Consider the following 27,789-nt stretch of genomic DNA (forward strand, 5'->3'; position numbering starts at 1 on the left):
GAATATTACATATGACATACACACAGACACGGGCCATTTGGCTCCATGAGCTTCTGCACACCATACTTCATATAACCCTACCAACATAACCTATTCCTTTCTGTGTCATGTATTTAGAATAGATGCAATTGAGACACTTGATATTTGCCTGAACCACTCCATGTGGTAGCAAGTTCCACATTCTAACCAGTCTGGGTAAAGAAGTTTCTCCTGAATTCCTCATTAGATTTATTAGTGCCCATCTTGTATTTCTGAACTGCCTCCAACGCAAGTATATCCTTTCTAAATATGGAAAGGAAAACTGCATGCAGTACTCCAGGTGTGGCCTCACCAATAACCTGTATAACTGTAGCAAGACTTCCCTGTTTTTATACTCCATCCCCTTTGCAATAAAAGGGAAGATTCCATTGGCCTTCCTGATCACTTGCTGTACCTGCATACTATCCTTTTGAGATTCATGCACCAGGACCTCCAGGTCCCGCTGTACTGCAGCACTTTGCAACTTTTCTCCATTTATATAATAACTTGCTCTTCGATTTTTTTCTGCTAAAGTGCATAACCTCAAACTTTCCAACATTATACTCCATCTGCCAAATTTCTGCCCACTCACTTAGTCTGCCTTTTGCAGGTTTTTGTGTGCCCTCTTCTTTCACTGCTTTTCCTCCCATCTTTGTCTCATCAACAAGACACTCGGTCCCTTCATCCAAGTAGTTAATAGATTGTAAATAGTTGGGGTCCCAGCACCGATCCCTGCTGCACCCCAGAGATCCCCGAGGTCATCCTTCAGCCTTCTCTTTTCTAGCGAATAGAGTCGCAGCCCGTTCAATATTTCCTGATGGTTAATAACCTCAGTTCTGGTATAATCCTTGTAAATCTTTTTCTGCACCTTCTCCAATGCTAGAATATCCAAGGCAAGATCCTAAACATGCACTACATTAATAGCAATTCGGGTGAGGTATATAGCAGCCAAATCTTGAGATTGAGAGGAAAGAAAACCACACGAACATTAGCAATTGTGGTACAAATCGCTGCAGGTTTAGAGTGGTAAACCTGCCGTTCCTTAGACACATTATTCAAAGGTGGTTGAGTGTAATAGTACGACGAGAAACAAACGTCAGCCTAAGCAGAACCTTTCAGCCCAATTGGAATAGATTCATGAACTTGTCCACTTTATTTGTGAATTCACAATAAATCTTAGTCAGTACAATTAGAAAACTTTAAAAAGATAAACTAGACATCCAGAGTGATATTCCAATTAGACATGGCAGACAGGACGCCAAGAAATGAAAGGTGATCTTAGCGAAACATAAGATAATGAGGGGGCTTGATAAGGTGGATGCAGAGAGGATATTTCCACTCATTGGGGAAATTAAAACTAGGGGACATAGTATCAGAATAAGGGGCTGTCCATTTAAAACTATGAGGAGGAATTTCTTCGAGGGTTATAAAGCTATGGAATTCCCTGCCCCAAAGAGCTGTGGAGGCTGAGTCATTGAATATATTTAAGGCGGAGATAGACAATGTTTTTTTTTTGAACGATAAAGGGAGTCGAGGGTGATGGGGAGCCGGCAGGGAAGTGAAGCCGAGTCCATGATCAGATCAACCATGGTCTTATTAAATGGCAGAGCAGGCTTGAGGGGTCAGGTGGCCAACTCCTGCTCCTATTTCTGATGTTCTTATGTCAAGATTGAACAGTCCTCAATAAAATAGTCAGCCCAGTATTGATGTGTCACTGGAATATCTATTAGAGATAGCAAAGATGTATGATAGACATTACTTCTGCATCTTATCGGAATTTAGCCCAATATTGGATTAGTAATGGTATGGGAGGCTTAAAGAAAAAAATTGTACTCAAGCCAATATATTTTAATATTGTGTAATGCTGTTAGTTCATCTTCCATAATCCACAAATTGCCCCCATCACAAGGCCATTAACTGCTGTATTGCTATTTTAGCGCAAACAGAATGGTTACATAGCATGGAAGGTGGCCATTCGAGCCCATGTCGACTCTCAGCTAGTCCCACTCCCCCGCCTTTATCCTGTAGCCCTGGAAATGTTTTCCTTTACTTATCCAACTCCCTTTTGAAAGGCCGTGCATTCCAGATCCCAAGCACTCGCCGAGTAAAAAAGTTTAATTTCTTACCTCACCTTTAGTTCTTCTGCCAATCGCCTTTAAATCTGTGTCCTCTGGTTCTCGACCCTTCCACCAATGGGAACAGTTTCTCTCGATCTACTCTGTCCAGACCCCTCATGATTTTGAACACCTCGATCAAATCTCCTCTCAACCTTCTCTGCTCCAAGGAGAACAACCCCAGCTTCTCCAGTCTATCCACGGAACTGAAGTCCCTCATTCCTGGAATCATTCTCGTAAATCTTTTCTGCACCCTCTCTACGGCCTTCACATCCTTCCTAAAGTGCGGTGCTCAGAATTGGACACAGTACTCCAGTTAGGGCCGAACAGCATTTTATACAGGTTCATCATAACTTCCACACTTTTGTACTCTTATACCTCTATTTATGAAGCCGAGGATCCCGTAAGCCTTTTCAACTACTTGCTCATCTTGCCTTGCCACCTTCAACGATTTGTGCACATGTATCCCCACCCACTCACACCAGGCAACACAAAATCTATAGCACTACAGGGTGCTCATCACATTTGTCCTAAAAGTCTTAGTGGAAATTTCACAGAACATTAAAATCTTAGCGACAGCACTGGTTCAGAATGAAATTTCATCAAGGATACTGAAGTTGGAACAATTTGGAGGTGTAAAAATGTTGATCTATTTACTATAAACTGCATTCGAGACAAACTTTCAAACTCACGCCCCCAAATTCAAAGCCTACTGCATTTCAGGAAAGCATGCAGCTGAGAATTAAGCCCAGCATTGTCTGTGGGGAAGGAGGCACACTGTGCATGCAGCACACCAGTGCCAGAATCTCCAAGGGACCCAGATCCTAGAGTGAAACATCCTGCCATATTCACAGTGCAACACTGACGTACATTTTTGGTTACGGACCGAGAGCTGGTAATTGGGATTACACTGGTTAACCTCTTGTTGACCAGCGCAGATGTAATGGTAAGTACTGCAGGGAATCGAATACGGCCAGGGCGATCTCCTGGACTAGTTTCGACCGCCTGGATGGGTCGGAGAGGAATTTTACCAGATTTTTTCCCCCCCCCCCAAATTGACCTGGGTTTTTAAAATCTGATTTTTGCCTCTCCCAGGAGATCACATGGCTCCGGTTGGGGTGGTGTGTAGAATGTTTCAGTATAAGGGATGTCGCAGTTGTGTGGGGGGGGACTGGTTGGGATGGGTGCGCTTTACCTTTCTGCCATTGTTCATTGGTTTATCGGTAACCTTCAGGGGCTGCTGACCGAGGGCCATAAGGCTCTTTGTCGGCCGGCGCAGACACAGTGGGCCGAAATGGCCTCCTTCAGCGCTGTAAATTTCTACAAAAAATAAACCTAGATTGGAAGGGAAACAAATGAGACCCAGGAAGCCAGTTTAGAGTTGGTTTAGTATAATATATTTCAGCTTTGAGAGAGACATAGAAATCAGCTTTCCACAGTTTTCCTATAAAAGACCCATTTTTCCAAAGCATTATGCACAAAACATCTTTAATCAGAATACAATTGTATAGTGAAAGTAAGGTGATCTTGTAACTTCCCAATATAAAACGGAGTCACAATGACCAAAAGTAGATGTTAACTGTTGGGATAAGTCCATCAAGGATCAAAATGGACTAAAAATGTCAAAAACTATCATCGAACTATTAGTGCTTGATAGGGAGAGGTGCAATGATAAAAGGCCAATATGTAATCAACTCTTAATTTCACTGGCAACTTCTACAACATTGGAAATGTGTCCATGCTTTTTTTTGTATAATCATACAACTAAACTCATATCATTAAATCCACATTGGCTATAACCACTATGCAAAAAGGTGAAAATACTGTCTGTTCAAGCGATGCACATGGCAAATTTCAGGAACAGTATGTGCAAACTGTCGTCTGGAGATCTCTTTAAATCAAAGATATAAAAACGGGTGAAGCCTCTTCAGATATGTTAATTTTTTTTTTGAAATTGGAATGCTGGCATTTCCAATTAGGCAACAGTTCTTCATACCTGGAAAATATCAAAAACAGCACAGCTCGTCACGCACAACCACAGATTCACATTTAAAACAAACAAGTTTAATAGAGAGAACACGAGACATAAAGGAGGAGTAGGCCACACAGCCCCTCGAGCCTGCTCCGCCATTTGATAAGATCATGGCTGATCTTATAACTCAACTCCACTTTCCCACCTGATCTCCATATCCCTCGATTCCCCTAGAGTAGGTCTTGAATATTCGCAATGATTCAGCATCCACAGCCCTCTGAGGTAGAGAATTCCAATGATTCACAACCCTCAGTGAAGAAGTTCCTCATCTCACTCCTAAATGGCCGACCCCTTATCCAGAGACTGTGCCCTAGTTCTAGACACTCCAGACAGGAGAAACAACCTCAGCATCTACCCTGTCAATCCCCCTCAGAATCTTGTGTTTCAATGAGATGAGATCACCTCATTCTTCTAAACTCAAGAGTAGAGGCCCAATCTACTCCATCTCTTTTCTCTCATCCCAGCAATCAATCTAAAAAAAAAGAGATTAGACACAACCTCGTAAATGCTGTCTGCACTGGTTAATTCATCGGAAAACTTAGTAGCTTCAACAACCAAGATCACCACAGCATACAGAAGTGGGAAAAGGGACTCATTTAAAATAAACTTTTGGTGTCCGGTTTATATATTAGACATTTACAAACACCTCACTCAAAAACAGTGTCCAAAATGATCACAATCTTGATAGCGGGCCCGGGCTGCTAATTAAGAATTCTTCATCAAGTCTCCGAATGGATGGCCAATGGTCAAAGGTCAGGCAGAACTGGTTGAACCAGTAACTAAATTCAAGAGGAACTGGATGGATAGTTGGCAGAGAAAACAACTGAGGGTTACGAGAGACATGAGAATTTTTGAAGGATTAGACAGAATGATAGTGTTTTCCTCTGACCCTGAACACTCCCACACAAATACTAATACCAGAGAAGCTCTAGTTATCCAGAGTGCTTGATACAGCTGGTTCCTGTCGAAGGGGAGGGTTGGTCAATCTGAAGCGGTGGTAAGATGGAGCCAGTGGTAGTGGGAGGGCTAACACAAACAAACAGCGTTCACTTTGTTCTTTGCAGCAAGTTAAACATAGGAAGTTGTTCATATGATCAGGGCGTTTACATACTGCTACATGTCAAAACACCGATCAGCCTAATCACTGGATCACCGGAGATCAGCAAACTGGAATTAAGAGTTAATTCTGAACCAGCTCTGAAAATCCAATCAGGAATTTTATACCACTAACCTCACCAGGATACGATACAGTTTTGAGATGTACCAAGTTATTCAAAATATGTCTACAGGAAGTGACTAGAAAGCAGAGGGCGCTGCACATCACAATATGAACTGTAGATAAAACACATTCTTGCTTCTGACTTTTCTTCAAGGTCTCTGTGCAGTGCTACATTTTAATCAAAGCACGAGACCAGTGACACAGCTCAAATTCACACCAGTTATGCAAAAAGTGGCAAATGTATTCAGCACATAAGTCAAAAAAAGGACAGAACATGGCCTAGATACATTAATAGTACAGCACCACCATTATACAATGGCCCAACACTCCGATCTCTGCCCTCCTCCAACTCTGGCCTTTTGCACATCCCCAATTTTCCTCACCCCACCACTGCCGGCCGTGCCTTCAGCTGCCTGGCTCTTAACTCTGGAATTCCCTCTCTCAACATCGCTGCACCTTAAAGCTGCTTCTTAAAATCTCTGACCAGCTTTTGGTCACCTGTCCTAATATCTCATGTGATGCGGTGATAATCGCTTCTTGGGACATTTTACTACGCCAAAGGGGCTATATAAATGTGGGTCGTTGACGTGGATAGATTCAGCTAGTTTCGCTATGGTCAGCTGCCGTACCAAGCATGGTACACAGTGTGCCAACATTTGCTAGCTTCTGCGACACAGGACATTTCACCACTGTGTCTGGGAAAAATCATTTTCAATACTGTCAGCTTAGTTCAGCTGGTGGTTCTCTCTCCTCTGAAGGTTGTAGGGCCAAGCTCATGCAATGACTGGAGTGGGTGAGTACACAGTGCAGTACTGAGGGAGTGCCGCACAGTCACTTTGGGCCCCAATCTGGTGGATTAAGTGGACAATGAAAACCCCTTGGCACTATTTTAGAGAGCAGGGAATTCCGTCCAGTGCCCTGGACAAGAATTAATTCACCATGGGCTGCTTGGGTGGGGGGGCATATATGTAGGCAAACAGATCAGCCATTTTCTTTGCACTGCAGTGACTACACCTCAAAACAATCCCTTGTACGTGAAGCACTCCAGGGGGTCTGGGAGACAAGTTTCTCCTTTGTTATTTGAATAGAATTTCAATTTTGACATTCTATTCTGCCTCAACTTGCCAGTGCGAAAATTGAAGTAGATTCCTTCAAATGAAGCATAAAGCAGTTTATACCAGGAACTAGTATTCGAGCACTGTGCATGAAACACAATGTACCCTTTTACAGCCTCCCAATCTCCTTCGGTCTGGCATAATTAAAAAGAGAGAATACGCCAGCTCTGTCAGCCGGTGTGGACACGATGGGCTTAAATGGCCTCCTTCTGTGCTGTAAATTTCTATGTTTCTACATCTGGGAGAAACACAGTAAGCCAATCAGCATCAAAAAAGGCAGGGGGGGGGGGGTACCTTCATCAGAACTGGTCAAGTGCTGTTCCAGAAGGTACAGTACGAGTGATCTGTTCCTCAAACAGTTCTTGGTGTTTGCTCTGACCCCTGGACCTGAAGCCTAGACAGCAGCATAGCCAATCGAGAACCCACCCGGTCAAAAATAAAAAGTTGAAATGAACTGAAATTTTGCAAAGTGAAGAAGAATTGCAGCCAAAGCTGTGCCCCCCACACAAACAACATTGCATGGTCATAGTTAGACAAGAGTTATTCCAACAGTAATCCCTGGTGTGATGAACAATGACCCCAATACATCCTCACCTGGCTCAGACCTGCTGCATAGCAGAAGTTTAAAGCAGCATACATTGGGATTTCTTCTTTTTACACTTTTCCACCGGCGCTTTCCTATTGATCTGTCTGACCAGGTCATAAAAGATCTGCAGAGAGGAAAACACATTTTGTTTTGTACACAAACAAGATTGAGGATGGGGGCAAGGTTTCACTCCAAACTCTATGATGGGGCAAGGTGCTGCACATCATTTTGCCGTATAACGAGGCGGCAGTGTAGAAACACTTCATCTAAGCAAAATCAAGGCGTCCTTCCTACGTTACCACAGTGACCAGACTTCTAAACTATCTCATCGGCTCAGATGCATTTAGAAACAAACCAGTCATGAAAAGCACTAGATAAATGCAAGTCTTTCTTCGGATCAATAACCTGTTAAGTGGCAACTAACACATTTTAAAAGATGATTTTACCTGAACTACCTACTTGACATTTCTGAAGTAACACCCCTATAATGTTGGAGAGCTCTATGATATGGTATACATAGATTTCTAAATAGTTGAAGAGCGCAAGGGAGAGCACGTGCAATGGCAATGGGGGAAATGATGTTGGTCTTGGGAGATGTCTCAGGGATTAGGCTGGAAGCTCTATGTTTGCTTATTGACAAAAATAACTTCGATAATTTTATGTGGTAGATCTGCAGTCGACACTAAACTAGGGGGCAAGGAATCTGATGAAGCATCCAAGTAGCTACAGAAGGGCCTACACAATATTTGCAATGGAACAGACCTGTGGCAGATGAAATGCAATATGTCTCATCCTCCACACTGGAAGAAGCAATGGGGAACATGAATGGTGAGGAATTAGTTACAGAAGTTGAAAGTGATCTGGGAATGATAGCTGGCTTTACGTAGACCACAGAGTCATTGCAAAGTGATGATTAAAGTTAAAGAATATATTACCAAGTTAGTAGAGGCTTCCATCCTAAAGCTGAATAGTGCTGTGGTCAGGCTGAGCCTTACCAGTGCTCACCCAGATTGAAACAGCCAAGCACTGCCAGCCGAGGGGGCCCCACAAGATTGTTCCTGTGTTGTCAAAGGAAAGTTTTTTAAAAAAATTCCCGAAAATTATTTCGGATCACCCAAGTGTCGTAAGATTCTGAGGGGGATTGACAGGGTAGATGCCGAGAGGTTGTTTCCCCTGGCTGGAGAGTCTAGAACTAGGGGTTAGGGTCTCAGGATAAGGGGTCGGCCATTTAGGACTGAGATGAGGAGGAATTTCTTCACTCAGAGGGTGGTGAATCTTTGGAATTCTCTGCCCCAGAGGGCTGCGGATGCTGAGTCGTTGAGTATATTCAAGGCTGCGATCGATAGATTTTTGGATAGTAAGGGAATCTTGGGATATGGGGATAGTGCAGGAAAGTGGGGTTGAGGTCGAAGATCAGCCAGGATTTTATTGAATGGCGAAGCAGGCTCAAGGGGTAGCTCAGAATCATTATGTTCTTACTCAAATGGAATGGAAACGGTTAATCCAGGGAATTATTTGAAGATCCAACTGTTGGATAAAGGGGACAAAAGCACAAACAGGAAAGAGGCAAATTCAGGACGAGTGGCAAGTAGTACGGAGAAGGCAAAAGGTGCCATCATCTTGCCCAAGAATGGGAACGGCAAGGCAAGCACAAACTCACGCATTTCCAGTACATGCCACACAACACGAGAAACACTTAATCAGCATCACCCACATTATGCCATGCTGCGTCAAACCATGGCACTCTAGCACAAGACCGTACACATGGAGGTCAGCTTTACCAAGTTCACATTAAAATATATTGCACCCTTCGACTAAAAATAGTTTGTGAGCTTGCTGCCCAATGGCTGTAAAGGATACTCTGTACTGGAGAAGGCAGCAGTCATTCACCTTGTACCTGATGGGAACTTAAGGACATATAGTGCTCAATGCACTATAATCATAAATGTTGTGCCAGGGTGAAGTTTTCTGTCTGCACGGTTAGTGTAAGGAGACAGTCACTGGGGAATACAGTGCCTTCCATTGTGCGCACCAAGTGTCAGCAGTAAGCACTCCCAGGCTAGGTACAGCATGGTTAGATATAAAAAGTGAAGCTCCCCTTTCTCCCCCCACCCACCTATGTGCCCTAACCCAACCTATTGCACCAGTGTGACAATTCCCCATTTCTCACATCGTCCGTGCTCTTTCCTCTCGGAATGAGATTACCAATGACCCCAAGGAACAATTCTGGACCGAGACCAGCCAAACTCACTTCAGAGTGAACCGCAACACCCTGGTGTGGGCATTTGACCTTACCTCATTAACATTGATCTTTGACTTTGCAGAGGACTCTAAAAAGGCACAGTTGTTCCATTGTCTTGCTAGGTTCTGGCCCTGTTCTTTGCCCACTACTCGCTCATCTTCCAAGTCGCATTTGTTGCCGACCAGAATCATGGGAACCTGGAGAGAAATGCAAGCACCGTCAGGCTATTGTTACTAATGAGGCAGAGACTCGGAGGTGTCAAATTTCAACATCCAAAATCCAGAGATTTATATCACATCAATTTTACCGATCTGTACGATTTGGTTAATGGGTGAAATTAAAAGCCGAATGCTCTATACTCTACTTACTGGAATACTCCCATCCCAATGGCCTTCAATTCTAAAGAAGAAGTGTCAGAGATTCAAAGCTATGGTGGATGCCTAAATGACCAGACTCCCATCAGACGCAGCAAGCCCCATGGTATCAACTAAATTACTTGATTTTTCTCTTTTTTCCAAATTAGAATGTGAAATTAAGGAGGGAGTTGCATTTATTTTAACTGGAAATCTTAGCACTAAGTTTCCCAGAACAAGGTATCCAATTACCACATAACTCAATAATCGCATCACCAATTAGATGGCTGGTGAAATAGGCCAACATTCCGGCAAACCTACATTAACAGACGGCCTGTTCCTGAAATGACTGCAGTGGAATTGCTGCCTGGTTTCTCCAACGTGAGTTCGTTCAGGCACTGGAGAGACATTCCGATCAATTTTGCTCATACCAAAGCCTTGGTTATTGCAACACAAGCACCTCACAGTTGCAGCACTAATTGGTTTGGGCAAGCTTCAGTCATAAAACGTCAAGCCTTGTATCCATTTACTGAGAACAGCAATCCAAAATTTAGATGAGGGTTTGCATCGCCGGTCTACAGCACAGCGTGGCAACCTTCCTAGATAAGTCGTCCCACTGGCTTGAGCTTACAAGGGTTCTAATGAGCTTCTGTGGACCAGGCAGTGAGTTAATAAATCTCCGGGTACATGACCATTCCCGAGAGAACAGGCCTCTCCTGATTTACGACGACTTGAATATGGATCAAAATCTCTTGGCACGAAACTGCCATTAAGGCTAAAAACTGGTACCAATTTAAAACAACACATTTCTCATGATGAAATCTTGGATGTGGGTTGCATGAATGCTGCATTTATTGCCCATCCCCAATTGTCCAGGAGGTGGTGGTGATGCCATTTCCCCGTGAACAACTGCAGTCCGTGTTGCTGATGATCCCTTGATGGCCATTCAATATTGGGATTGCGTTCTGCAGCAATTGATTTACAACTGAACGGAAGCTGGCGAGGCCACTTCACAGTACATCAATAGTCAATTATATACTGTAGACTGGAGTCACCTGTAGGTCAGAGGGCTGGGGCAACAGATGCAGTTCTCTATATGAAGTTAGTAAACCAGTTGGAGCTTTAATGATAATCCAGCAAATTTCGTGATCTTTTATCTTGCTTCTAGCCCATAAAATATCAAATTTATTGAATTAAATTTAACTGGTCATAGTGGGAAATGTACTGATGGCCCCTGGGTTATGAGTCCAGTAATCATTATGCGGTCACACGTTTTCCTCCCCCAAATTGAATTTTTTTTTTTAATTAAAAAGCACTGTCACTTTAAAATGGAAGGTAGGAACACAAACAAATTTTAATATATAATTGAAAGATTTTTGACTCCAGTAAGAAAAATGGTTAGAATATAATACTTTTGGATGAGATGCTAAAGCAAAGCCCTGTCTGCTCTCAGGTGAACGTAAAAGATCCCATGGCACTATTGTGATATGGGGAATGCCCCTTGGTGTCCTGTTCAATATTTATCCTTTAATCAACGTCACTAATTATCCAGTCATTATCACATTGCTGTTTGTGGGAACTTGCTGTGCGCAAATTGGCTGCCACGTTTCCCACATTATAAGTGACTACACTTTGTTTTAATACAAGGTAGTTCATTGGTTGTAAAGTGCTTTGGGATGTCAGGTGGTTGTGAAAGGTGCTTACAATAGCTAGAGGGTATACACTGCACGTTGAATATCTGCATGGAGATTTTGGATTTCCACCAATACAGCATTGCAGTATAATTCCAGAATCAGGGCTCGAACCTGCCTTCAGACTGATACAGTGCGAGGCATTTCCTGGGGAGAGGATGGAGTCACCTTGCATTGCTCTGCTTTGACACCATCCAGTGCTTTGCCAAACCGATAAGGTGCTGGATAGTCAGTCAGGGCGAGCTTTAAAACTTGCCTTACCTCAACTCTAATATCGCGAGCAGGGACACTTCCTTCCCCACTCAACATTTAAATCTCTAGCTGTTGGGACACAGTTCTGCAGCACCAGCTAAATCCATGACCTCTACCACCTAAAAGGACAAAGTGCATGGGAACACCACCTCCAAGTTCCACTCAAATGTCACACCATCCTGGCTTGGAAATTTATCGGCCAGTCATCGTCACTGGGTCAGAATCCTGGAACTCCCTCCCCAACAGCACTATGGGAGCACCTTCACCACACGGACTGCAGCGGTTCAAGGCAGCGGTTCACCACCACCTGCTCAAGGGCAATAAATGTCGGCCTTGCCGATGCCCACACCCCATGAATTAATTTATTTTAAACTCTGCACCTATAGGTGCTCAGACACGTGCAAAGTTTTCTTCTATACAGGACAGCTAAAGTTCCAGCTAGGCAGGAGCCAAGTGGTGCAAACCAAGTTCATCCTGGCTGGAACCTGAACTGCAGTGACAAAGCTCCCTAAATATACTCTGACAAACAGAATAGGAGGAACTGGACAGCAAGGCAAAAACAGGTAAAGTCTTTGTATTTGTTTCTTGCATGTAATTACAGGAACCTCGATCACTAGTACATTTTTTCAGCATTACTGCACAAACTGAAAACTTACATAACCAGTCGAGCCGTGGGCAGGTCTATGGCATAAGCCAGCACAATGAACAGTTTTAAAACAGCACGTATGAGTCAACATTTCAAGATTTTTCCTTAATCTGTTTTGCTGCACTTTAATCCCATGGAAGATTTAAACAATAATAGCTGTATCACTTTTTAGATACTTCATTAAATGGAAATTGAAAGAGAGGCCTGTGATTTGTGCATGGGTCATTTTCTACAAATAAAAAAATCCTTTGCACAGCCGCTAGGATCAGCCCTGTGGCAGATCCTAAATAGTTCACTTACTTCATTTGCAGAGTTATGGGGATAAAGCTCGGGTGTGGGACTAAAATGGACAGCTCTTTCAAAGAGCCAGCATACACATGACAGGCCAAATGGACCCCTCTGGTAAAGACTACAATTTAGATGCCAAGAGGTTGTTTCCCCAGGCTGGAGTGTCTAGAACTAGGGGGCAGAGTCTCAGGATAAGGGGTTGGCCAAGACAGAGATGAGCAGGAATTTCTTCACTCAGGAGGGTTGTGAATCTTTGGAATTCTCTGCCCCAGAGGGCTGTAGATTCCGAGTCTCTGAATATATTCATGGCCAAGATCGCTAGATTTTTGGAGACTAAGGGAATCAAGGGATACGGAGATCGGGCGGGAAAGTGGTGTTGAGGTCGATGATCAACCATAATCTTCTTGAATGGCGGAGCAGGCATGAGGGTTTGTATGGCCGACTCCTGCTCCTAATTCTTATGTTCTTATACTGGAGCCTCTCTCAGACTTGAAGAATTGTGTAACCGAGCCCTTTATAAACAGATGTACAATTTTGTTAGTTGTGTCGTGGAGGAAATCGCCTTTCACCCCAGTCCAACACATAGCGAAAGCTCATCCTCTTTCTCCCACCCCACCACGAACAGATCAGATATTATAGCTGATGCAAGAAGTGAACTCAGTCACCAGTCAGTCAATATCTACTCCTTTCGAACAGTCACTGCGTGCATCCGGTAATTTTAAACTTCCCTAATCACATCTAAAAAAATCAAACTGCTTTTTGATTTTAATCAGAAACTGAAATGAGGAAGTTGGCAGAATCTTTGAAATGTGTAGACCAAGCCAATGTCCCAGCTCTAAGTAACCCAGTTAAACCCATCCCGAAATCTTTTCAGAAATGAACATTTCAAAACAAAATGTAAAAATGCAAACTGCACCGTATTCCAACAAACTTTACTCGTTCTGGATAAAATAGTCAGCTTGGCAGAAAGCGGTGATCTTTATGAAAAAAATGACAATTATATCAAAATATACTTTAAATACACCAAGCTTCTTCCAGAATTCCAAGTCAGTCAACAGCAGAGCTAAATCTCTGGTGACTACATTCCATTTTAATCTAAGAGCAGATTGACACATGAAGCAGTAGTTTTTAAAGACCACATAATTCAACCAGTGATTTAATTGTGCGTTAGGATAGACGAGACTAAAATGCAATTCTCCATAATGTATGCTAACATATCAAACTCTCAACTTGCTCCAAAGACTGCCATTTAAAATTGCCTCTTGCATCTCTGTCAGAGATACACACTGCATTATTTACAACTCGAGAACCAAGAACCAGTTTAGTGTCAGCTGTGGCTCAGTGGGCAGTAGACTCCCCTCGGAGTCAGAAGGTTGTTGGTTCAAGTCCCACTCGAGCATACAAAAAAAAAGAGGCTGACACTAGTGCAGTGCTGAAGGAGCCCTGTCTTTCGGATGAGACGTTAAACCAAGGCCCCATCTGTCCCCTCAGGTGATCGTAAAAGATCCACTGCCACTATTTTGAAGAGCAGGGGAGTTATCCTCGGTGGTCAATATTTATTCCTTAATCAACATAAAAACACATTATCTGGTCATTATCACATTGCTGTCCGTAGGAGCTTGCTGTGTGCAAATTGGCTGCCACGTTTCCCACATTACAACAGTGACTATACTCCAAAAGTATTTCACTGGCTGTAAAGCATTTTGAGACGTCCAGTAGTCATGAAAGGAGCTGTATAAATTCAAGTCTTTCTTTCAAGTCAGCAAGAACCTCCTTCTACCTCAGCTTCACCATGCTGTTTGCATAGATCTGCTCAACTTTTAAACTAAATGCAGTAAATGAGTGGACTATGAGATGTACAGCTGGCAAGATTGCTTCAGTCCTTACTTTTAGGAAACCTTACCTGCCAAGAAAGCCACACAGACAGCACAGTTCAGAGAACTTTGTGTTACTAGTTTTTACTCATTGCCCTAATTAGAGTCAAATAGGACAGGATTTGCACACATTCTACCAGCAGACTTACCACAACAAGAGCTACAAATGATTCACAATATTCAAAGGGCTGACTGAACATCCATACATATTACTCTTCAATTGTTCCATTATAAAATCCTATATCCATCATCATCATAGGCAATCCCTCAGAATCGAGGAAGACTTGCTTCCACTCTTAGCATGAGTTTTTAAGTGACTGTACAGTCCAATACGAGAACCACAATCTCGGTCATGGGTCGGACAGATAGTCGTTGAGGGAAAGGGTGGGCAGGGAGCCTGGTTTGCCGCACGCTCCTTCCGCTGCCTGCACTTGGCGACGATACTCAGAGCTCAGCGCCCTCTCAAATGCACTTCCTCCACTTTGGGTGGCCTATGGCCAAGGACACCAAGGTCAATATAGATAATCTATATCCATATAGATAACGGAGACTGCCTTTGTAAACTATCACATCAGCCAGGGCAGCTGCAGCACCTATACGGGCGAGAGAGCAATTATAGCATTAACAAGTTAGCATAGGCAGGCTCCATCAAAGTGGACACAGGAAATTTATAATGGTATTCAAACCGGACATTAAAATGGCAACTGAATTGTGTTTTGAAAGTTTGCTCAAAGGGTAAAATTCTGAATTCGCGGCCTCTACGGGCGCACAGTGCGAAGCGCATGTCCTAAACCCAGAACTTGATCGGTCAAGAATCTTGTCAGACCCACCGCATCCGAAGGAAAAATGGCCTCCGTGGTCGGAGAGTTGCTCAGCAAATGCCCTTCAAAGAGCTGTGGAAGCTGGGACATTGAATAAATTTAAGACAGAGATAGACAGTTTCTTAACCGATAAGGGGTTATGGGGAGCGTGCAGGAAAGTGGAGCTGAGTCCATGATCGGATCAGCCATGATCGTATTAAATGGCGGAGCAGGCTCGAGGGGCTGTATGGCCTACTCCTACTCCTATTTATGTTCTTATGTAAATTCTTACACCTGGTAAAAGCAGATACAAGGCCTGCTTTGACCAGTGTAGGAGCTTTAAAAAATATATAATGTGATCACTCATTTATATATTAAAAACCCTGTCCATTGAGGCAAGTTTATTTTTAGCCCTGTTATAACTTTTAATTCAAAAAAATAAATTGTATAATATTTAATTAAATTGCATTTTAAATAAGTAATGTGGTTTTTTTTTTTAAATGTATGTAATGTGTGTGTCTATTTATGGCAGCTCCATAGAAACAGAACTCACCAAAAGTAATAATGGGAATAGCCCCATTTTGATGGATCACGTGGGTCAGCCCACATGATCCCAGCGATGCGTACGAACCGCTCACGTCCCTGGGGTAGGTGGACCTCTACGCAGGCCTATACATACATAGAGGCCCCGAACTAGAGGTGTCCGAACCTCCGGGACCAGTAGGTACTTCCGTAGAAATGCTTGCGGTCGGCGGCAGCCGCCTGTGGGAAGCAGACTGCAAATTCTGGGCCAATATTTAACCGTATCACATTAACCAATTAAAACCAACAGTGTAGGATTTGCAAAAAGAAGAACACGCAAGAGCCACGGAATAGGAGGACACGATGCCTCAAGGTCTTGAGCCACACCATGTCTGATCTCAGAAACTCGTGCATCACCTAGCAATAGGTTAGGCAGTGACACTGGCAGAAGCTTGAGAGTTAGTCACCCTCCCAATACAGGAGAAATAAATCCACGCAGAAAAGCCAGCAATTCAGCATTGCCAATACAGACCCCTGTCGGGGCACAGATCAGGTTTTGCAGCTGAATTAAGTTAGTCAATAGTTGGCTCACTGGCAAACTGGCCCCATCAGGACAATCATAAAATGGAACAATCCTTACCAAAATATCGAAGGACTAAGAAACTGATACACTCTGCCTGCAGCTTTGCTGTCAAATATTAATACAGCCACTGGAAACAATTATTACATTAGTGATTACACTTCAAAAGTACTTAACTGGTTATAAAGCATCAAGGTTATGAAAGGAGCTAAATGAATGCAAGTCTTTAAGAATGTATCCCAATGTCACATGAAACAATTCACCTGGAGACTAACTGGATAATGCAAAACATGGAGTTATCTTCACCGGTGACGTGACCGCTTCATGCCCTTGATCTTTGGAGGCATCGTAGAAAAAGGCTTCTCAATCAGGGGAATCCGCCTCTCTCCTCCTCCCTCCCCCGAGGGGTCCACCAGAGAACGTCCAGTAACTCTGGGCAGGATCTATCTGGGGAAGGCCGTGGCTGGGGGGGGCGGGGCTTTGGTCAGGTCGAGGGACCAATCGCAGGGGAGGTTGCAGTTGGGCAGGTTCAGAGTTCAATGTCCCTGTGGGATGGTGGCAGGTAAATGCAGCCTGGGACTGGGGCAGACAGTGCAGGCTTGGTGAGGGTCCCTGGCTGCCTGACTGGTTTCATTGGGCCATGCGCTGGATACAGAGTCCGTGGCCCCAGCTTGGCAATTCAGAAACCCTTACTGGGAAGCTCCAGTAACTGAATGTTTGACTGGAACGCTGCACCTTTCCCTGCGCCCACCCAAAAGATACTAGTTTAGATAAAGGCGACAGGAAATTTGATCCATTGTACGGAAGCGTTTCTGGCCTTGGAGTTTGTGTGTAAATACAGAATCCAATAGGCAAACTTACTCCCCATCACCATGGAACCCCAAGGATTTTTTTTTTTTAGGGGGGGAAGCAGAGAAAGAGTCGCAATCCATTCCTACAGTGCAAACGCAGTCACTTCCTGCAGCAAACGAGAGAATAACCTGGTCTCCATTTACAGTGCAGTGTAAATTAACCAAGGTTCAGCAGAAAAGTCTTTTGGCATTACAATTATTGCAGAGGTCTGCACCCATTGAGCAACAATTGTGTACGAGTCAAAGACATACACATTAAACTATGGAATCTTTCTGCACAAGAACATAATAGGAGCAGGAGTAGGCCATTCGGCCTAGTGAGCCTGCTCCGCCATTTAATGAGATCATGGCTGATCATCAACCTCAACTCCACATCCCTCGATTCCCCATGGCTCCAAAAATCTCTCAGCCTTGAATATATTCGGTGACTCCGCATCCACAGCCCTCTGGGGCAGAATTCCAAAAATTCACAACCCTCAAGAAATTCCTCCTCATTTCAATCTTAAATGGCCTACCCCTTATCCGGAGAATGTTCCCTTCGTTCTAGACGCTTCAGCTAGGGGAAACAACCTCAACATCTATCCTGCCAATCCCCTTTAGAATCTTGTCTGTTTCAATGAGATCACCTCTTATTCTTCTAAACTCCAGAGTATAGGCCCATTCTACACAATATCAAAAGACAGCCCTTTTATCCCAGGCATCAATCTAGTGAACCATTGCACCGCCTCCAAGGTAAGTAAATCCTCCCTTAGATAAGGAGACAAAAACTGCATACAATACTCCAGGTGTAGTCTCACCAAAGCCCTGTACAATTGTAGCAAGACTTCCTTACTCTTATATGTCAATCCCCTTGCAATAAAGGACAACGTGCCATTTGCCTTCCTTATTGCTTGCTGTACCTGCATGCTAGCTGTGTTTCTTGCACAAGGACACCCAAATCTCTCTGAACATCAACATTTAAAAGTTTCTCGCCATTTAAAAAATATTCTATTTTTCTATTCTACCCACCAACGTGAATAACCTCACATTTCTCTACATTATACTCCATCTGCCACCTAATTGCCCACTCACTTAGTCTATCTATATCCCTTTGCAGACACTGTTCTCGTGTCCACATAAGGAGCTAGACTGCAGAGTCTTACTGTATTTGGAATAAATGATGGGACTCTGCTGGTGCAGTGTTACGAAGCAGAGCTTATGAATTGAAGATAAATAGTGCCTGGTTTGCCTTCATCAGCACAATATGACACCGTCAAATTAAAATAATTTATATCTGTAAACTGAATTGGACATTAACTCAACATATATCTTATACTGCATGTGGACTGAATGTACAAAACTGGTATCTTTCACTTGGTTGTACAATACAAACAGCACCCTTTGAAACTGCCATGTTATAGCACTAACACTTAATCAAAGCCTTCCATGTTCATTTTATGATTGTTCTAAATCTTGACCGCTTTTGTTTTTAATGATGCGACACCAGCAATGTTGCCTCTGATTTTTTGGGTGCACAGTCCCTTTAACTGGCTGCGTGGTCCATTTAAAATTCCATGCATGCGTGGGTTCCATTTAAAAGCCGGCAAGCTGGCTGCATGGGACCTCCAGAGCACTGCACGGTCACACATCTTAAAGGGAACACTGAATACCAGTCAACCTACCTTCATGAACTCACCAACTACTTTTCACAAGCATGCAGCTGTCTTCTGTGACTGCAAGTTCCCACAAAATGAAACCTCAGTTTTAATAAGACCGAATAGAAGTGGTCAACACATTGCATGAACTCGAAGATGGGACTTAGTTTAGAAAACGAGGGGGGAATCTCCCCATGACTGCCTCTGCATCAATTTAAGACAGATTTGCAAGAGTTAATACTACTGTACAGTTATACTGTACAGCATCTGCAGTCATTAGAAGGTGTATGTATAATCCAGTCTGAGCTACACTAACTTGCTAGCAATGTTATTGCCAGCATCATTTGTTTCACACACCTGGAAGCTCTTTGAATCTTAGGATATGCTAATGTCATGTCAATAAACACTGCCTTGAATCTTAGGATATACTAATGTCAGTAAATACTGACTCACCAAACCTTATATCTGGTAGAATTCTGTGCCTTTCAAAATTACAGAACTGTTCAAGTATCAGAACATTTTGGGCGGGGAATGAGTGACACTGCATTCTCTACTGGACCCTGGGAATATTGCAGTCGTAAGATGCAAAAACCAAAGTACTAAAGTTTTATCAAGGTAATGCACTAAAATCTGGTCTGGAAGTTGGATCTCTGTGGATGGTTTTATGCCCTTATAAATAGAACACATAGGCAACAGAATGCAATTTATACACCCCTTTTGAAACCAAATACACATGCAAAGCACTTAAGATATAGCCCCATTCTTCGTGATCAAACTTTTTCAAAACTGGCACCTGCCGTGGAAACAAAGCCACCACCACAAGTTCCTGGCACCCGTCGGCACAACCTAGAAACCTACACAATGCTAGTAAATGAAAGGTGCAGCTCATCCTGCAGGGCAGATGATTACAATATTGTGCTATGAAAAGGTTAAAAGGCTATCAGAATCTACTGTCATTCCTCCCAGAAGGATAGGAACAGCTATAGCTCGTATCCACAATGGAAGAGTTGCTGCTGCACTCCAGTGAAATGGCACCCAATGGGAATGGTTCCTCCGTCAGAAGGTTGTGGGTTCAAACCGCATTAGAGTTGAATACATTATCTAGGCTCACACTCCAATGCAGTGTCTAGGGGGGTGCTGCATTGTTAGAGGCGGCGCTCATAGGAGCAGCATTCCTGAGACGAGCAGCATAATTAAATTCTCGCACTGGAACAAACGTTACCATGTTTAGAACATGGTGTGGATGGGCTGAATGGGCACCTCCTGTGCTGTACAGTAGCATTGTGAACAGTGAGTGAAATAGCATTCAAATTTACAATTTAATTTGAAACCGAACTAGTACAGAAGTTCCAGAGCAGTGTCGGTAGGGAAGGAGAGAAGGCTGCCACACTGAAGAACTGCTTCGTGGTACTAAGAGGCGGCTTGCAGAGCTAATACATCTGGCTTACAATTACAGCACAAGGAGGCCATTCGGCCCATCGTGCCTTTGCCAACTCAGTGATCCAATTAGTCCCACTCCCCATAGCCCTGCAAATTTTTCTTTCCAGTACATAGCCACTTCCCTTTTGAGAGTTACTATTGAATCTGCTTCCACCATCCTTTTCAGGCAGTGTGTTCCAGATCATAACTCACCAAGTAAAAACATCTCTCCCCCGGGATTATTTTGCCAATTATCTTAAATCTGTATCCTCTGGTTACCGGCCCTCCTACTAATGGAAACAGTTTCTCTATCTACTCTATCAAAACCACTCATCATTTTGATCACCTCTGCTCAAAGAACAATCCCAGCTTCTCCAGTCTCTAAATTCCTGCTAAATTTCCTCTGTACCCTCCCCCAAGGCATGGCTATCCTTTTCAAAACGTGGTGCCCAGAATTGAGCACAATACTCCAGTTGGTTTCACCCATGCATCCAGACCAGAGCGACTTGGTAATGGACCCAATAATGCTGCTGTGCAGTGAACAGCAGGAACGGTGTGTGTAAGTCAGTGACTTGCCCTGTGACCCCATTCTGTGGAGTGGTGATTGGGGGAGGGGGGTTAACAAAGAGAGGTTCCAAGTTGTTAGTGCCCATTACACAGAACGAAAAAGCGTTTGAGGCCAACCGTATGAGGGAGCTAAACATACACAAGGCTAAAGCACCTTGGGTGAGTGACCATATACCAGTATCAGTTCAACCCCCTTGCAGAGCAACTCCAAGCCAGTTCTCCCAATGACATTAGCACCAATTCTCCTGGATTGCTGCCTTTGCCGCTAGGTACCTCACATGCACAGAAATTTAAAGGGCTCACGCAGTAAAAGAAACCGGCCGCAGAGAACGGCTTATTGGGAACATTGATTAGCACCTTATGGTTTTGAAAGTTTAAAAGAATGAATAAGCTGAATCAATTACCAAGGAACCAGTGTTAACATCTTAATGGCGAGCGATCCACAATATTCCATTTGTTTTACACAAACTGTGGCAGCGGAGCGTATCGGTTTGTTTAATGAAGGTTTAAGGAGGCAGGTGCTAGAGGAAATGGAGATTGTGTTTTCTGCCCACAGTAATGCTGGCAATCAAGGAGATTTTTTTTTTTTTTTAAATGCAGAAACCAAGCTCGTACAACCAGCCACACAAAGGCAGATGTTCACAGTAGAGTATCAGCATCAAAGCACTTTGCAGTCACAGAAGACCCGAGCCCACTCCAGGGCAAATTTCCGACAATTAAAATAAAAACCATTTCCCTTGGGCTGCCCATCATCAAATTCTCATCCTGTCCCATGGAATTTCGGTATTGGTTTTCATGAAATTTTTTACATGAACAAAGATGCAATGTCTGGCAGAGTGTAAAGGCTGGGCTAAGGACACCCTTGTGTAATTAAAGTTTCAAGAGTTAAATTTGGACAGCCGAGTTTTACTTGCACAATCTAATTTAAACGTCACTGACAATCTACAAGGGACTTCCCCTTTTCCACTTGAACGGTCTTGCTGAACGAGACTGCAAACTGAATAGATTTTAGAAATGTGCTGAGATTCAGCCTAATACATCAGAGAGAACAGTCCATTCACTTTTCTCGCCACACAAGCACTTGAACAAAATTAGCTGCTTGTAACCACTGGGCAAACGTGAGGTTTATATTTCATCAGATTTAGGAGCAAGACCAAAACTGGGATAGAGGAAAGAGGAGAACAGTACAAGTTTTAGTGCGGCAGCTTCGAAATCAATTGTGCGTGCAACATGAAGGCATGCGCTCGATTAGCATCAATACTACACAGAAATAATGGAAGGACTTGGTGGATTCTTTAGATTCTCCGAGGTTTGCTCACAAGCAAACACAGCATGCCTCCTCTTGATTCACAGAACTTGCAATGTCCCAGTTTTATCTGTTACAAATACATTCTTGAGGAAACCAAGATCTCTCACAGGCCCAAGTGTCAGAGGTAATGCATTGCTTCACATTTCATAACTGCGCAGCTAGGCTCACACTGCTGTTGAGGGATACAGGAGATAATTACACGGGACAGGTGATTCAGCCCAACCAGTCCATGCCGGCATTTATGCTCTACTCGAGCCTCCTCCAGTCTTTCCTCATCTAAATCTATCCACACAACCCTCTATTCCCTTCTCCCCCATATGCTTGTCCAGCCTCCCCTTAAATGCATCGATACTATTTGCTTCAACCACTCCGTGGTAGCGAGTTCCACATTCTCACCACTCTCTGGGTAAAGAAGTTTCTTCTGAATTCCCTATTGCATTTCTTGGTGACTTATCTTATATTGATGGCCTCTAGTTCTGCTCTTCCCCACAAGTGGAAACATTCATTCTGTATCCTCTCTATCAAAACCTTTCATAATTTTAAAGACCTCTATTAGGTCACCCCTCAGCCTTCTTTTTTCCAAGAGAAAAGAGACCCAGCCTGTTCATCCTTACCTAGTAATCAAAGATAGGCACATTTTTGATTAATACATTTTTGGGGGGCATTGAGTGATAAAATATTTGTGTTGATAGGGAAAACTAGGTTAAGAGGAAATTTCCTCCAGTGAATATATGAATTTAATTATTAAATGCCAAACCGAATCACTGATGAATCTTTCCTGAACACTACTTGTTGAATGTTTCTTGCTTTCTGCTGCACTTTGACAACCATTAGCCTTTTATCCATTAACTCCTCTTCCTGCCTCTTTCCAGGCTCTCTTTCTCCCCCCCCCCCCCCCCCCCAAAGAAGGACATTAGAAGTGACAAAGCTAGAAAGTTCAGAGGAGCACTGATGGTAGTAATGATTTTAAAATGGAGAAAGGCCAATGGCTCTCGGCGAGAGTGAGCTGGAGATATGTGAAAGATGGGTTGCCCCTCAGACTCGTTTTCTTGTATCCTCAGTTTAGGAAAGGTGCTAGTGTTGCCTTTCCACATGTCTCCTGCGACTGAAGTGTAACACTCTCAACGCCACTATTATTAAAGCTTCTGCCAAGAAGCTAGTTTCCTCATTCAGCACAAACACTTATTTTCCCATCGAGAGCTCTTAACTCTGAAGGCCAAGCCGACTAGAGGCTGGACTACAGCTCCCACATGTGGAAAGGCAACACTAGCACCTTTCCTAAACTGAGGATACAAGAAAACGGGTCTGAGGGGCGACCCATCTTTCACCGATAACCTCCAGCTCACTCTCGCCGAGAACCATTGGCCTTTCTCCATTTTAAAATCATTACTACCATCAGTGCTCCTCTGAACTTTCTAGCTTTGTCACTTCTAATGATGTCCTTCTTGGGGGGGGGGGGGGGGGCTGGAAAGAGGCAGGAAGGAGTGGAGTGAGAGCGCAAGCAAATACAAACATTACATGCCATAATTCTGGTGGTCCTCGAACTGTCAAAAGCTTACTCTTATGAAATTTCAATCCACATCCACAACAAATCCAGAATGATGCAACCCGAGCCAGCTTACATTATTTTAATAAATTCTCGACTCCTCTTGCAGTAAGGCTGTGTGGAAATGAAAACTGGCGAATACATCCCTTTCTCCTTATTTAAAAAAATAAAGCTGGTCGGAGTTATTTTACCAACACGGAAGAAATTCTGGAAGGTACTGGCAACAAGATGTGTTTGGAGGTAGGAGGCAGAACCAGAGAGATTTCAGTGTGGTGCTTGCGGATCAGAAGCAGACGCAGAATCTGCATTCCAGTACTTTTAGAAGTTTAATACCAGCCCGGGCATCTATGCAACCAAGTTTGGAGTTTGATTTTTATCAAAAATTACTGGTTGTGGTGGGGTGAGGGGGTGTGGGCAAACAAGCTCGTTGCATTTGAAGTAATAAAACCCGTTGATTATGAAAACTTTTTCATCCTTACCATTTCAACAGTTAAAGTGGGCTTTAAGTCTGCATTCGACACTGGAGCATGAAAAAAGAAATCTAGGCTGACACACCAGTACAGTACTGAGGGAGTGCTGCACTGTTGGAGGGGCAGTACTGAGGGAGTGCTGCACTGTCGGAGGGGCCATCTTTCAGATGAGACATTAAACTGAGGCCCCGTCTGCTCTCAGGTGGACATAAAAGATCCCACGCGCTATTTCGAAGAGCTGGGGAGTTCTCTCCGATGTCCTGGGGCCAATATTTTTCCCTCAATCATCACTTTAAAAAAAAAAAAAATTCTGGTCATCACACTGCTGATTGTGGGAGCTTGCTGTGCACAAACTAACTGTCGTGTTTCTTGCATTACAATAGTGACTACACTACAAAAAGTATTTAATTGGTTGTAAAGCGCTTTGGGATGTCCGCTATGAGAAGTGCTATGTAAATGCAAGTCTTTCTTTTTTCTAAAAGGGCAAGTGATTTTTTCAAAGCTGCACGTGAGGCGTATTAGTTTCCCAAGTTTCTCTGCAGAGCAGGTAATGGGGCTGAAGGGGCAACACATTTGAATATACAGCAGCTGTGACCGATTGTGACAGAAAAATGGCTGCTGTTTGTAATGCATGAGCTGCTGATGTTCAAAGACACCCAAAGCAGGAAACGTCGACAGTGCCTCGGCCAGATGGGACACGCCCTAGTCAACTTCAAAACAAAACAGAGGCTCTGGTAAGAGCTGTGACACAGAATAGTGAATGCTATCCTATTTAAAATAAAAGGAACACCTGAACATTATAGTTCAGTTAGCCTAAAATGTTTAGCGAAAAATATTTCAGCATATTGTACGCGATGCTGTTAACGCCCCTTACAGATAAATCCGAGGCAGCATTCTCCATCGACAGAAGCAATAGATGGTGCCTCAACTAAACTGCTGGGATTCTATTGCGGCGACAACTCAACAAGGGGATGAGGGACACCAGTGACTATAATTTACTTGGATCTTCAAGAGGACACTTGATAAGGTTCCATATAAACACACAGCCCTTCTAAACAAAGTTAAACTCATGCTACTGAATAGCAAACCAGCTCACAGGACTAAACTGCCTTGGCAACACGTAGGTGGTGGTGAAGAATGGAAATGGTTGTGGAGTTGGGGGGCATGAGGGGAAGGAGGCAGTGACCACTGCAACTTCAGGGAGATCTGTTGAGTCTTTTCTTCATTCAAAAATAAAAACTGGAGAAAAACACACCCCATATTTAAAACATTTGTTGTTACCAAGCTATGTGACAATTACTTACAGCATTAAAGAACAGATGGACCGATTAAGCAGATCGCCATAGTGGATGATATCAGCAAAGTAACACACAGGGGCAGGAAACAGCAGACACGTGCACACGATGAAAGGTTGCCCTTTTGTAAGGGTGGATGTGCCTGCTATTATGAATTTGAGGTATGAATACTTCCTGCACACAACAGGAAATCTTGAGTTAAGCTCTGCTGAAAACCTGCAGCTTTCTCAGTTTTCAGATTTAGAAGACCCCCTCCATGTTGTGCGATACAAAACAAAAGCACCATCTTTTGCACAGAACAATCCCTTGGGACACTGCCAATTAACAAACAGGCCCAATAAACACATTAATTTGTATCCGAATGTGTTCTATACTTGTGGCTCATCTGGAATTAGCCGAACGAGTCTGTAATCTTGAAACACAGATTCTACACACACACACACACACACACAGAAAGCACCACAAGTGCTAAATGTTTATAAATGCCCAAACAGAAGTATGGCAAATGCCCGAGTTAGAAGGTACACTGCACTGTCAAATACTCAGTCTCATAATTTGAACAGAATATGCTGATCACAATACAAAGCTAAATATAGGAACACAGGGTAAAGCCCAGTGCAAGGTCAGCATTAGGTCGGTATTTAGGCCTTGGAAAACAATGATAGTTGCTACAAACTTAAAGTGAATTACTTTCTCCTCCTTTCCCCTTCCCCCCCCCCCCCAACCCGGAGCAGAAGAGCACATAGGCATAAAAAGCAACAGAGCCACACGCTATTTCTCCTCCACTTATTCAGCACCAGAATCAGCAGAGAACACGAGTATTCTCCCACCCGGGGCAGCTGAATTAAGTGCACCCCCACACTGGACCTTTCGTGAAAGAGAACATTAGAAGGGTCACCGGTGACTTCATCTTACTGCGACGTGGGCTGTTAACATGGCAAAGAAACACGAGAGAACCTCATGAACCTTTAAAATGCTTTCACGGGCAATTCTAAAAAAATAAATGTATCGTTTGGAGCAATGTTTCCTTAGAAAAATAAATTTGTGGTGCCCGCTCAAACTTCCTCACATGCGCAGCTTTTCCATTCAAAAGCCGGCGAGACGGCTGTGCGAGACTTTAGACAGTGGGAATATTGGTTTGGAGAGTTTAACAGTCTACCCTGATCTTCAGATACTCTACAGTTCTCTGGTCAAGCTGCCCAAGCAACTAGAACAATGAAGGAAGCAGGGGATGGGGTCAATTGGCCAATCGATTTTCCCTCTCCGCTGGGAGACCTGGATTTTATATTTGGTGTTTAGTTTGTATTATGGTATGCCTGGACTTCTCATTATGAACCACAAATATTTGGAATTACAAATACTTGGAGTGAAATCAGTTTAGAATCACAATCATTGGTCCAATTGCAGCACAGAAATGCCGCTCTGTGGCTTGCAAGAGAGCTCAAGATTAGATTGTTTCCCCGGACAACTGAAAAAGATACAAGAATGAGTTGAACCATTGCACGCAAGTCAAAAGAATCTGACCAGCATCCTGTGCTCTCCCATCCCCCAGAAACGTGGCGATCCAACTCGAGTCAGTGGCACTTCGCGTGAGTGTCAGAGGTTTATCGCGAGGGTTTATGATCGGCTCAACTAGCTTACCCACTACGTCTTTTCATTGATTCACAAGAATGTCATTAGCAGCAGGAGCAGGCCATTCGGCCCCTCGAGCCTGCTCCACTATTCAATGAGATCGTGGCTGATCTTCGACCTCAACTCCACTTTCCTGCACTGTCCCCCATATCCCTTGATATTCAAAAATCTATCGACCTCAGACTTGAATATACTCAAAGACTGAGCCTCCACAGCCCTCTGGGGTAGAGAATTTCAAAGATTCATCACCCTCAGAGAAGTTTCTAATCAGTCCTAAATGGTCAATCCCTTATTCCTGGTTCTTGACTCCCCAGCCAGAGGAAACATCCTTCCTGCATCTTTGGAATTCTCTATCCAAAGAATTCTGAATCATCGAGTTTATTCAAGGATGAGAGAGTTAGATTTTTGGACTCTTAGGGAAATCAAGGGATATGGGGATAGTGCGGGAAAGTGGAGTTGAGGTTGAAGATCAGCCATGATCTTATTCAATGATGGAGCAGGCACAAGGGGCTGTATGGCCTACTCCTAATTGTTATGTTACCTTATGCAAGAGCTGGAAATCAAATTACTCAGTTTAAAGATGGGCGAGGATGTCAGTTAAATAGTTAAACTATTTGCACCAGTTATTGTAGGTCTGCCTCTTCACTCTGGGCTGGGTCGAAATCGACTGGAAACCCACGATGAACGCAAGCCTCCCCCCCCCCCCCTAAACCCCTTGACAAGGATCTGGCCTT

At 43.5% G+C, this 27,789-nt stretch overlaps 1 protein-coding gene across 2 annotated transcripts in view; it reads right to left on the reverse strand.

The window, feature by feature from the left end:
* Positions 1-3,506: 3,506 nt before the first annotated feature.
* rap1aa (RAP1A, member of RAS oncogene family a) overlaps positions 3,507-27,789 on the reverse strand; it is a 121,177-nt gene continuing 96,894 nt past the window's right edge. For both annotated transcript variants that reach the window (XM_070859242.1, XM_070859243.1), the window contains 3 exons: positions 9,380-9,523; positions 7,093-7,208; positions 3,507-4,128 (listed from right to left, as the gene is read on the reverse strand). In XM_070859242.1, coding sequence (XP_070715343.1) covers positions 7,122-7,208; positions 9,380-9,523 — 231 coding nt within the window. In that variant the 3' untranslated portion in view covers positions 3,507-4,128; positions 7,093-7,121. The remainder of the gene's footprint in view (positions 4,129-7,092; positions 7,209-9,379; positions 9,524-27,789) is intronic.

The sequence above is a fragment of the Pristiophorus japonicus genome, chromosome 17 (assembly GCF_044704955.1).
Source record: "Pristiophorus japonicus isolate sPriJap1 chromosome 17, sPriJap1.hap1, whole genome shotgun sequence".
Classification (NCBI taxonomy): Eukaryota; Metazoa; Chordata; class Chondrichthyes; family Pristiophoridae; genus Pristiophorus; species Pristiophorus japonicus.